The 12653-nt window shown below is 37.3% G+C and overlaps 1 protein-coding gene across 1 annotated transcript; it reads left to right on the top strand.

Moving 5' to 3' along the window:
• Positions 1-6944: 6944 nt before the first annotated feature.
• GPR65 (G protein-coupled receptor 65) lies at positions 6945-7967 on the top strand (the record flags this gene model as incomplete). The annotated part of the gene is made up of 1 exon (XM_081048507.1): positions 6945-7967. The coding sequence occupies one exon, from the start codon at positions 6945-6947 to the stop codon at positions 7965-7967; it is 1023 nt and encodes a 340-aa protein (XP_080904633.1).
• Positions 7968-12653: the final 4686 nt, after the last annotated feature.

Here is a 12653-nt window from a genome sequence, read left to right on the forward strand (position 1 = left end):
ATAAGCTCTTTATGGCCTATAGCAGGGGTGTCCAAACTTTTTTCAACGTTTTTTACCAAGGGCCATATGCAGCAAAATACACAAACAGCCGGGCCACTCACTGGAGGTGAAGTATGTATTGCCTTACCTGGTTTATTTACGTAAACTAAATATATTTTTGGAATTTGCTGCGGGCCGATAAAAAATGGATTGAGGGCCACAGATGGCCCGCAGGCCGCAGTTTAGACACCCCTGGCCTATAGCCAGGTCCTAAATATCTCCCAGCAGTGTCCCAAGAGTATGATAGGTATACGTGTGGACAGAACAAATGAATGAGTGAATCAATGAATTCTAGTACATATACTACTTAAGCACATATATTAGTATGCAATTGTAATTAAGATGCAAAGAGAAAAGTGAGTTATTAAAATGCTGCTACAGTTAATAATAAAAACATCTTTTAAAGTCTTTAAGAGACTTTGTTGTTCAAACTTGGATAATATACATCCTACGTGTTAAGATGTTGCTTCCTCATTGGTTTATGATGAAATATGAGTGCAATTTCCTGTCCTTTCAAGAGTGTTGGTTTCTCTTCTTGATGCAAGTGGATTTACCCGGCTCCTTGGTTGACAAAATCATCACCCCAAGAAACATGGGTAAGTATAAAATTTAAAAATAAAATAGGACTTTCCAGTAGATAACATATATTTGCATGATTGTCAAAAAATGTTTGCAACATTTTATCTAGGTTGTATAAATGTGGTAATGAAGATCGTATAAGAGTGAGAGAAATAAGGATGACACGTGGTTTCCTCTACTTTGAGCAGGGGTAAAAGGATGTCAAAGTTTGCATTTAGAAATAGGTAAAACTATCCATATACAAAAGAGGAATGCTTGTACTCTCTTTCCTCTTCAGGAAACAGTTTATTGGCAAACTGAATTAAGCAGTTAGGAAGATACATAGCTCTACAGCCAAGAAAGCTCCTAGCTGAAAGCTACCAGAGCTAGCTGGTACCATTTCCTCATCAGTACAATGGTCTAGTGATACTTTTCATACCATCAGAAATAATGTGAAAATTGGAAAGAACATTTCCATTATTAATAAATATCGATTACTAATTCGTACTGAATAAGTGACTACCACAGTGTCTGACACATAGTAGAGCCTTAATAAGTAGCTATTAAAATGATAAGTGAAGGTAAATGTTTCCTATAATACTTTTTATCTTTTGATCATTGTCATTAATTATTAGTGCTATTTTAGGAGCTGGTTCAGAACAGATATAGTTTAATATCCTGTGGATTGCTTTTTTTTAGCATTTGGTAAAAATTATAAAAAATTTTAAAAATCCAAAATGTTTAGAACTGGTTTTAAAAACAATTTTTCTCAAGGTTTGATTAAAGTAGTCAAAATAATACCTGAAAAGATGTATGAATAATAAGAATTATGTGTTCCATTAAAATCTCAGATTCACACAATTTAACAACTGTTATCTGCAGAGCTGGTATCATATGTGAAATGTCACTGTACAAATTATACTTTGAGTGACTCTGGCTTCTCTGCTATGCTCTGCGTAGATGGCCAATGATGACCTCCTTTTAGGAAATGTAGAGGACAGCACAAAGGTCACCTATAAACTACTGGTGTTGTCATTAAAACAATAATATTACCTGACATAATATAGTAAAGGCTTACCATGTGCTAGGTACTTTAATTCATATATCATATTATTCAATTCTCACAACAACTCCGTGAAGTGGGTGCTATCCTACATCTGCAAAAACTTAGAGAAGTGGAGAAACACATATGGTCACAACTCTCCCCAGAGCTGTTGAGAGCTTTTCAGACAGTCTCCAGACACCACACGCATACCCACAAGCCTTCATAACCACTGTCTTTGTTGCAGAGAAGATACCCAGTATCTGTTTCATCAAACCATTGGGTCTTGTGTTGTTTTAGTTAAGGTAGGAAATGTTTTTATACAGAAAGTAATATATTCTATTGAGAACTTTGTAAGTCCTCCTAAAATCATTCTTTCCACCTTATTCATCATATCTTTTTTCTAAGAGCAAAGATGCAGATTTATTAAGTAACATGGCTAAAGGAGGAAGGGGAACCCACTGACCATCACCCAGTTCTCTCAGTCCTGGTTCCAAGAAAGGATATTCTCCTGGTTCAGGTGTTCTTGCCCAGGCACATGAGCCCAGTAATGGATGTGATGTTGTGTACCCATCAGAGGCCCTCCTCAGTAGCTTCTTCAACCCTTCATACATCTTAGACTTTTTCTAGTGTCATTTTCAATCTTCACTTACATGCTTCAGCTGTCTCTTTAATAAGGATTTTAGGGGTAAATTTTTTCAGTGGTGGTTTATCTAAAAATGGCCTTATTTTTGCTCTGCTTTTGAAATTTAGTTCTGTTGGGTACACAATTAAAAGATATCATATGTTTTCTTAGCAATTTGGAAATATCAATCCACTGTCTTTTGGTTTCCCTTATTATTGCTGTTGAGAAGTCTTTTGTTAGTCTAAATTTCATCCTTTGTAGCTAGTTCATCTTTTCTCTCTGGCTCTTTTTTCTTAGTTTCTGTTGATCTGCAGCTTGATTGTAATGTTTTTAAGTGTAGATTTCCATCTTTGTTTGTTTGTTTGTAATCCTATTTGGGATTCACTGGGCTTCATAAATCTAAGGATTCCATGTGCTTCATCAGTTCTATGCAGCTGTCAGTCACACTTGTTTTGTGTTATTATGTCTATTAATTTTCTCTCGAAAGCATTTGTGGATCTGGCACTCATCTTATATTTGCTGAATCTCACATATAGTGGCTAATTTTTTTGTGTGCATGTGTGTGTGCGTGCGTGTGTGTGTGTGTGTGTGTGTGAACGAGTTCATGTTTGTTAGAACTTGTTAGAATTCTTTGAAGCCTCGGTTGAGGAGCTTTCCTCAAGGGATAATTTGTGTTTACTTCTTCCAGGTGCCTAGAGTATTTATTTGTTCATATAATAAATGTTTATCTTTGGTGCATTCATTTTCGTATTATTTATATTAATCATTGTTTGTTTTGTTTTGTTTCTATGAATTACCTTTTATAGATGAGGGAAGAAGTTAAATAATATCCTTTCTGAGGAAGGCATATATGCTCCATCAGCAGGTAAAACAGATGTTGGTTGTTTGTCAAGATTCTTTACATTCCATCTCACATAGCCTTTTGAGTCCACTTGTTAAGTTTTTAATTGCAATGTACATACATGCAGAAAAATGTACTTATCCTAAGTGTACAGCTTGATAAATTTTTACAAACTGACCTGTTCATGGATTCAGCACTCATATCAAGAAACAGAACATTACCAAATTCTCTGAAGTCCTCTAGTGCCCTCTTCCAGTCATTACCCAGACCCTCCCCAAAGGTAACCAGTACCTGATTTCTCTCTTTGTTTTATAACAAATGTTTAATATGACACTCTACATGGTTGTTTGCAATGACGCAGATTGGCTTTGTTGAGAAGGATGAGACATGCACAATGGTTCTTCCTACTTGTCGTGATAAATAGATGATAGATGATAGATAGATAGATAGATAGATAGATAGATAGATAGATAGATAGATAATCTCACAATCGATATTATTTATGTTTTCTTCATTACCACATTATGAGTGGTGAAAGATAATTCATTTCAACTTTAAAACAACTCACAGAGGATTCCTAAAGTAAACAATAGACTTCAAAATTCAGCCTTATGATTCTAAGAATTGGGACATTGTTTTCTCTTAGTGTGGTAACAGTGCATTTTCTCCTTTTAGCCATCTATTTCTAAAATCAAATGCAGGAAAAAGAAAAGCCTGTCTAGGTAAAACCATTACATTATTCATTATAATTTATTGAAAAGAAACACTTTTAACATTTCAAAGAAAACATGTTGACAGATATATGGAAACATAACAACACTTCGTCACTGAGTGTGAGGACATGATGTGAGATGGTAATTCTTACAAGTTTATTTGAAGCCCATGTAGTCTTACAGAGAACATAAAAGTGATGTCTTCTAGAAAACGTGAGGAAACATTTATATCTTATTTGCAGAAATGATTATTCACAAGTCATTTTCTTTAATTAGAACTGTTATAGCTAAAAGATTTGTGCTAATCTGTTGGTGTTACTATTTAGGTGGAAAAAGAGAATATTCTCTTCCTTCTCAACAAAGCCAGTCTGTATTGCTGCAGAAATACTTCAGATTTCTAAAAAATTTTTATATAAAAGGCAAAAGACAAAATGGTTAAGAGGCTCTAGCATTACAATCTAGGATTGTGGCTGAGTTCTAACAAAGATTAGATAGGTCATTTGGGGCTAATTGCTTAATATGTGGCTCAATTCTTCATTTGTTATATAGGGTTATAATAAATAGTACAGAGGTGTAGTGAAACATAAATTATAACAACTATGCATGCCATTTAAAATGGTGCCCAGAACATGTAGCCCTCAATAAATGAACCACTACACTGACTTCCAACAGCACGGATTAACTTTATCTGGTTTTTAATCAGATACTCTCTTGGGCCTGCCTTTTCCTATCACTCTACATTATGTTTCTGAGCTCTAATCATGTTATTGCATGTAGTACTCATTTGTTCATTTCCATTGATGTATGGATTTCAACTGTGTTAATATACAACAATTTACTTATCTATTCTCATGCTAATGAGCATTCCAGTTTGGGGAGGGTGGGCGGCGTATTACAAACAGTGCTGCTGTGAACATTCTAATTCTACCACATGCCTTTTGGTAAACATATGCACGTATTTCTGTTGAGCAGATACCCAGAAGTGGAGTTGCTGGACCATCCGGAATGCACAAGTGCCAGATAGTTTTCCAACCAACACTATCTAAGAGTTCCAGGTGCTCTGCATCCTCACCAACACTTGGTATTTTCCGCCTTTTTCATTTTATTTACTCTGGTGAGTGTGTAGTTGTATCTCACTGTGGTTTTAGTTTGTATTTCCCTGACGACTAATGAAGCTCCAATATTCATCCATTATTGGTCTGAAACTAACAATGTAGACTCAGACCCTATTCTCAAGTGAGGACCAGCCAGAGGCCATGAATACTCAAGCTCCTCACAGAAAGAAAGCTGAGACGGGGAACTGGCCAATTTGCCCAGCTGTCTGCCAATATCTGTAAAGTTTGTCTTATTTTGTTTATTTTCCAGTTCACCCTTTGCTTGAGGGCAGAGGCTGCCGGATCCCAGCATGTAGGAGACGGGCCAGGACCACCCCCACCTGCTCTGCAGTTGCTCTGCATTCAGAGGCTCTGGTTCCTCCAGCTCCACATGAGCCCCGAGGAGACCCAGAACTTTACTGCTCCCTTACCTCCCCGATCTCAGGTCCCACTTCCTGTTTTGTCCGTCGCACTTTTTTTTCCCCCTCTCTGGAAGGTTCACTTATTGATTTAAAGGCCTGTTTCTCATATTCTATTCCTATTTTTAGGTGTTGTAAAACTAGATTTCAGTTCTCCATTTTGTTTTGAGAGTGACATGTTTAATGTACTCTGGATGTAGATTACTCTGCTATCAGAATCCTTGTGCCTTGCGGTGGCAGGTCTCTTTTGTGCCTAGGGCTCATTGACACTTGCAAGAGGGTGGTTTAGATGTCATCTAGGCCGCACAGCACACAGGAAGAAGGCAAATGCTCCTTCCCCTGCATAGTGACTCTACAGAGTTTTCTGTGAATACCCCCAGCAGATGAGTCATCTAAGGCACCCATGGGTCCCACCAGCAGAGAAATACAGACAGAAGTGTTTCTGTACTCCACTATGGAGAGAAGGATGGATTCTCTATTCCTACTACATGAAACTGTAACATCAAACCTTTAAAAAGAAACTAACCTAATAAGCAATCAGGTATGAAGGTGGAAACAAGATGATCACAAAATTTTACCCAGAACTGAGAACATTCTGTCCCCTATTTCACAAGAAGATGAGAAAGATAAAATATGAGTTAGCCCACAAAGGAAGCAAAGAAAAAACAGAAGTGATAGTGTTATCTAGTTCTTTATAAAGCTTCAGCAAGCTGCAATATTTTAAAGTACTTTATCAAATTCCTTGTAACAATATGTTTTTGGTTAATAAGCTGATTTTAAAAGTGCCTTATACCTAGCATATGAAATTAAAAATTTGAAATCATATAATCATATAGTTTATGATACACTCAAAACATTTACTGATTACAAACAAATCAATGAATTTCATATATTTTTAAATTACCTCTTAAAATGATTTTTCAACTTTAGTATTGTGCTCTTAGATCATGTTCAGTGAGAAATATGGTTCCCGCTAATCTATCATTCCTTGGATAATTCTTATTTGAAGTAGGTAAACTATCTCAGCTTGATTTCATTTTTGAAGTCAATTAGATCATTTCCCTTTTAAACACCTTCATTGTAATTTAATGCATTTTTGATATCTTCGATAAATGAAATCAGAAGACTGTTTCAAAATCAGGATGTATCTTTTAAACATATAAACTGTTCTAGTTCATCTTTCATTACAGAGACAAAGGAATTTTAAAAAGACATACCAATCTCTGTGGAAACAAAGGCTTATGTATTCATGCTTTCACCAATCACCTGAGTTTCATGAAGGAAAACAAACTGGGGATGATCCTTGAAGACTCTTCATCGCATTCTGTCATAATGAGCACATGGACGTCTGCTCGTTAGAATCAACTGGCCCTTTAGCTAACTACCAGGAGCCCGGATTCTGACTTCGCACCATTGACATCTGTGTGAAAAGTGGTCATCCATTCTTTAAAAGCATTGATGACTTAATCAGAACTTTTGGAAGCAAAGAAAAATTGAATAAATCTTGTAAAAGAGAATTCAATGTTGGAAACAAACTGCAACGAGGCAAGACTTACTTTGCTATTTGCCTTCCGAGAACGAATGTAATTGCCACCTTAAAAAGAAAAAAGAAAATGAACTCCACATGTATTGATGAACAGCACGACCTGGATCACTATTTGTTTCCCATCGTTTACATCTTTGTGATAATAGTCAGCATTCCAGCCAATATTGGGTCTCTCTGTGTATCTTTTCTTCAAGCAAAGAAGGAAAATGAATTAGGAATTTACCTCTTCAGTCTATCACTGTCAGATCTGCTGTATGCATTCACTCTCCCTCTGTGGATTAATTACACTTGGAATAAAGACAACTGGACTTTCTCTCCTGCCTTGTGCAAAGGGACTGCTTTCTTCATGTACATGAACTTTTACAGCAGCACAGCTTTCCTCACCTGCATTGCTGTTGATCGGTACTTAGCAGTTGTCTACCCTTTGAAGTTTTCTTTCCTACGGACAAGAAGATTTGCATTTGTGGTCAGCCTATCCATCTGGGTATTGGAAACCGTCTTCAATGCTGTCATACTGTGGGAAGATGAGACAGCCATAGAATACTGTAATGTCAAAAAGTCTAACTTTACTCTATGCTATGACAAATACCCTTTGGAGAGATGGCAAATTAGGTTCAACTTGTTTAGGACATGCACAGGCTATGCAATACCTTTGGTCATCATGATAGTTTGCAACCAGAGAGTCTACCAAGCTGTGCAGCATAACCAGGCCACGGAAGAGACTGAGAAGAAAAAAATCATAAAACTGCTTGTTACTATCACATTGACTTTTGTCTTGTGCTTTACTCCCTTTCATCTGATGTTGCTGATTCGCAGCATTTTTGAGCGTGATGTAAACATTAACAAGCATACATTTGACCATAAGTCTGGGAAGCAGAATTATAAAATATATAGAATCACGGTTGCATTAACAAGTTTAAATTGTGTTGCTGATCCAATTCTGTACTGTTTTGTAACTGAAACAGGAAGGTCTGATATGTGGAATATTTTAAAATTCTGTACAGGAAAGCTTAATAAGTCGCAAGGACAAAGAAAACACATACTTTCTACGTCTACAAAAGATACTGTGGAGTTAGCTATCCTGGAATAGAACCAAGGAATTATTTTTATGGTACACAATATTGTACCATCAAGATTATACTTTGGAAAGGAAATCTAGCATGGGAGGGAATTAAGTGTTCCAATTGAGTGAATATTTTAATATCCTCTCTAATGGAAATATTTTTAAACTACACAGTACAGCTCCCTGACTTTTATTAAATTAGTATTAAACAAAGCTTAATATTTTCCTAATGACTTGGGATCATTATTGTTGATGAAAATTGTTTTTGTATCTGTGCTACAATCCCTCAGATGTGGCGAGCCAGCCACCACGAGTCGAATGGTACCTGAAAGGGGGAGTGGGAATGAAAAAAGAGACACACACATTCATGATGATGCGGCCGGTCTTCAGTGATCCTGAAGCCTGAAGCCTGAAGCCTGAAGCCGAAGCGCCTGATTTAATCACCTTCATCAATATATACCCTATGGGTACGTGCAGTTTAACAATCACATGGGTGCATTGCCTCACAGAAAATAAATTTTTAACTTTTACACAGAAACTACAGAATCATCACAAAGTTTCCCAGACATAATTATCATATGAAAGAGACTACCAAATGTCCTGATAGCCACCAGTTATCTGTGTCTGGGAAACCGGCCAGTCCCATCTCATTCCTCAGCAACTTGCAAACATTCTCAAGGTTCTTTGCAGAGATAATGCTTTAAGAGCCGAAACAAGTTAACTATATACTAGCCAGCTCACAAGGTTTCTGAGAAACAAGAAATCATGGCTCCCCACACTCAGAGGTTAATAAGATATACGAGGTGTGATCAAAACACACGGTGAATGCTGCTGTGAGTGCCACCCGAGGCAGCAATCTTCAATACAGGAAGTGGCACATGGAACCTTAAGAATAGTGTACATCAAGTTTCAACTTGTTTGGCGCAGTCAGTCAGGTGTGAGCTACAGTAGAGAGAAGGTGTGTTTCAAAGTGTGCCATAAATCATGGATCATGAACAATACATGAAATTCTGTTTCAAACTGCAAAAATGTACAAAAGAATCACATAAAATGTTAAAATTAATTTATGGTGATGCTGCAGTAACCATAATCTGGCATCATACAACTTCTGGCTCTTCCCCAAAGTCAAACTGACCATGAAAGGGAAACATTTCGAATTGATTCAGGACATTGAGGCAGCCACGACAGCGCACCTAAAAACACTCACAAAAGAGGACTTCCGGAACTGCTTCGGAAAGTGATAAGAATGATGGGATAAGTGTGTTCGAAGGGAGGGCTGGTATTTTGAGGGGGATTAATGGCAATGTGTCTTTTACTGTAATACATTTTTTAAATTTAAACATTCACAGTATTTTTTAATCACACCTCAATAGGACTGTGTGCCTTTAATTCAGTGATCTTTACGTCTGGTTTTTATGATTTTTCTCACTCTTTCTATAGGTTTCAGGTTATCAGCTATAACTTCTCCCAACTGTATGTACCTGTCTCCAACAACCCCAGCTACTAAATACTGCTTCTAATCTTCTCACTCATTACTAAGTATTTATTGAGCCCACACTATGTACTAAGTTTTGTGTTTTGGGGTTACAAAAAAAATGGTCTCATGAAGCTTTATGAAACTCACATCAGTTCAGCTATAAAGTAAAAAGTAAGTGGGATCAGAGTGACAGTCTGAAGGCTTTTTCCATAGAGTAAAGACCTATACTTTCTTTCAAATTATAATTTTATTTTATTTTGATGTTTTTTTAATTTACAATTAAGTACAACATAGCTGCAATTACCAGAAGCTTAATGTCAAGACAAAAAGACATTATAGACCAAAAGAAGACATATTAAATCTTACATTCAGAGACTTCTTAAAAGAAGGACTTAGAATATTTACAGCATCTTGATGTAATGTACTCTTTGGAATTCTCATTATGGGAATTACTCTGTGTAGTTTTAAGTAGGCATTAGGTAAGCATTTTCCCTAACCAAGGTAATTTTTAAGATCTTCTTTTCTCCTTCTCTTCCTTCCCTTTCTTATCTGTTTCATCTACTTCCCCCCCCAAAAAAATTCCTGATAATAAGAAATACTAATATCCTTTCAATAATGAATTTCTAGACACACACTGAAAAATCAATGAATGCACAAACTGACTACATTTTCCAAGACAGTTTTCTGTGATGGTGTGTACATAAGAGAATACCACCTTGCTTTGAGGCTCTATGTGCATTCTCTGTTCTTTGCATTTTTCTGGTCACAGAGTTTTTAGAGAATTAATAGATTGTGTCCAGGCACTCTGAGAAACACATACGCTGAAAGACAAAAGAAATAGTTTACTCTTCATTTTAATGAAGAGTAACTAAAATAACTTGGGCTCTTTGATTAATTATTGATAAATTATTGACAGCCTGTGAGCTGAATACTTGTAAAAGATAAAGATCCAGAAACAATTTTGCTCACCTTTGGAAACTCAGATGCAGATTAAGTGTGTTGTCCAAGGTCACAAGACTTCCCAAGAATCCTCACTTCCCTCCAGAGTTGCTTTTCCCCTCTTGTTTGTTTATTTATTTCTCAACATGTCTCCCATTTCTTTTTCTTAGGCATGCTAAAGACATATGCATGAAGAGCTGTTGAGGGGAGTCACTGAATTTTGGTACAGAAAAAAGACAAAAAGAGAGTTGGTTCATTAGTTAATACCTCTAGAAATATAATAAATCATATAGACAGTAATTAAAATGATCTGTTACAGAGAACTGATGAAGACGACCTCTGCTGCTTATATGAAGAGATGTAGCAAATGCCCATATGAAAAAGGTCAGACAATTAAGTTCGTGAACTTTCTACTGTGCACTTACACAGTGGCACCTTTAATAAGAACATTCTACCTACTGATTAATAGCAAAGCCATCAATTTAGGATGTTGTGAAATACATTCCCAAATGAACCAGGCTGCCCGAACTTCCAAGCAGCCTATCCTTCCCATCAGAGCAGGGCCAATCACGGAGAATCTATGTTAGGAAGATATTCCAATGATTTTGGGCAAAGCACTTGTAGACATGATCCAAACTTATCTACTGTCCCAACATTGGAAAGTTAATCCTTCAGCTTTGAAAGTTTTTTTCGGCTCTTGGTTAAAGTTCCTCATCAAAGTAAAAGTACTTCTGGAAGGAATAAGACCTTGTAGTATTCTTACCTAGGACTTTGTTGTCGGAAGACCTAGATTGGAACATCACTGATTCACTTACCAGCTGTTTGACCTCAAAAAATGTGTGTGTTCTCCCTAAGGCTCAGTTTTTATAAACTGCAGGGACAATAGTAACATTTGCTTTTAACAAGTAGATGTGAAAACACTTTGTAAACTGTGATGAGATTTCTAAATGTTCATTATTAGCAGTCAGTCTCATCTTTATCAGGATTAATGGACTGCTCCCAAGAGATGGAAAAGTCCCTGGAGGGACACTGCGGGTAGGAATGTAGCCACATGAGCTGGTGGGAGGTGGCTGCAGCTCGCACCACGATGGTGACTTCCTCCAGGTGGTTAAAGGCACCCACTAAGGTAACTAAAGGCGCTTCATCCTTCCTGGTTCTTGGGACATGCTCCTAGGAGTTCACAATTCTGGGGAGACGCACGCTCAGGACATCACAAACACACAAGTAGATATCCATTTTCAATCTGCTTACTTTTTTGGCTTTTTACTTTCTTATTCACAATGTTATTTTTTAACTTAATGAACCCAATTAGCCATCTTGGATAGGCCAGTAAAGGGACTGCATACAGGTTTTCCAAACCTCCATTTTCCCTACTTACTGTGGGAAAGCTTCATGGCTGAGAAAGAACCGGAGTGACATCGGAAACTAACACCTCGTTGATAACTTCACCTGCCCATGAGCATGCAGAGCCAATCTGCTTCCCTAAACTCATCTCTTCCTTTTTCTCTTTTCGATTTAAGCAAAAAGCTCTCCCTGAGACACGATATTTCTATTCTTTAATGTCATGATCAAATAAACAATTATTCACCAACCACCTCTGTTGACTTTGTGAACTTCATTTATTTATTTTTAAACAGATGTAGTGATTTTAAAATAGAATGGATGATACATGGCATGTAGGCATTTCTTCTTCCAACACTTTTATTTTTCTCTGGGCTTCTTTTTGCCAGTCATCACTGTCATCATTCTGTCATTTAAGCACAGGGTCCCTGTTCTTTTCCAGCTAAGCCCATCCACAGGTTGCTATGGAAACACAACAGCTCCTACAACACCCTGACCCAGGAAGGCCTTTGTGATAATAGACTTCTTTGTCTGGGTCCATCAGGTGACCCTGCCATGAATCAGAAGGCTGTTCCTCCAACAGACACAACCAATGTTCATGGACACAGACCAACACCTGCCCATCTCACAAAAACCATCCCTGGGCTCTTTTAGCACATGCCTGTGCTGTTCTGTAAGATGTCTAATACCAACCAAATGCAGAACACACATTACTTCTGCAACTTCTGAAATAATGCATCATGTGAGTGCTTTCATTCTCTTGTTTACTGAATCGGCAGCCAGAGAGACAGTGTTAAGATTCCACCCCCCTACCCCTCCTTCCTCCCTTCTCCCACAGCCAGAAGAGGCTGCCTAGGGAGCTGTGTAAAAAAATATCTATCTGCATTTTTTTCATTGCTCTGCTATTTTGGAAAAATCCTGTTTTGACTGAGGGATTTTATTTACATCTCCTGGGT

Source organism: Rhinolophus hipposideros (assembly GCF_964194185.1).
Source record: "Rhinolophus hipposideros genome assembly, chromosome: 5".
NCBI lineage: Eukaryota > Metazoa > Chordata > Mammalia > Chiroptera > Rhinolophidae > Rhinolophus > Rhinolophus hipposideros.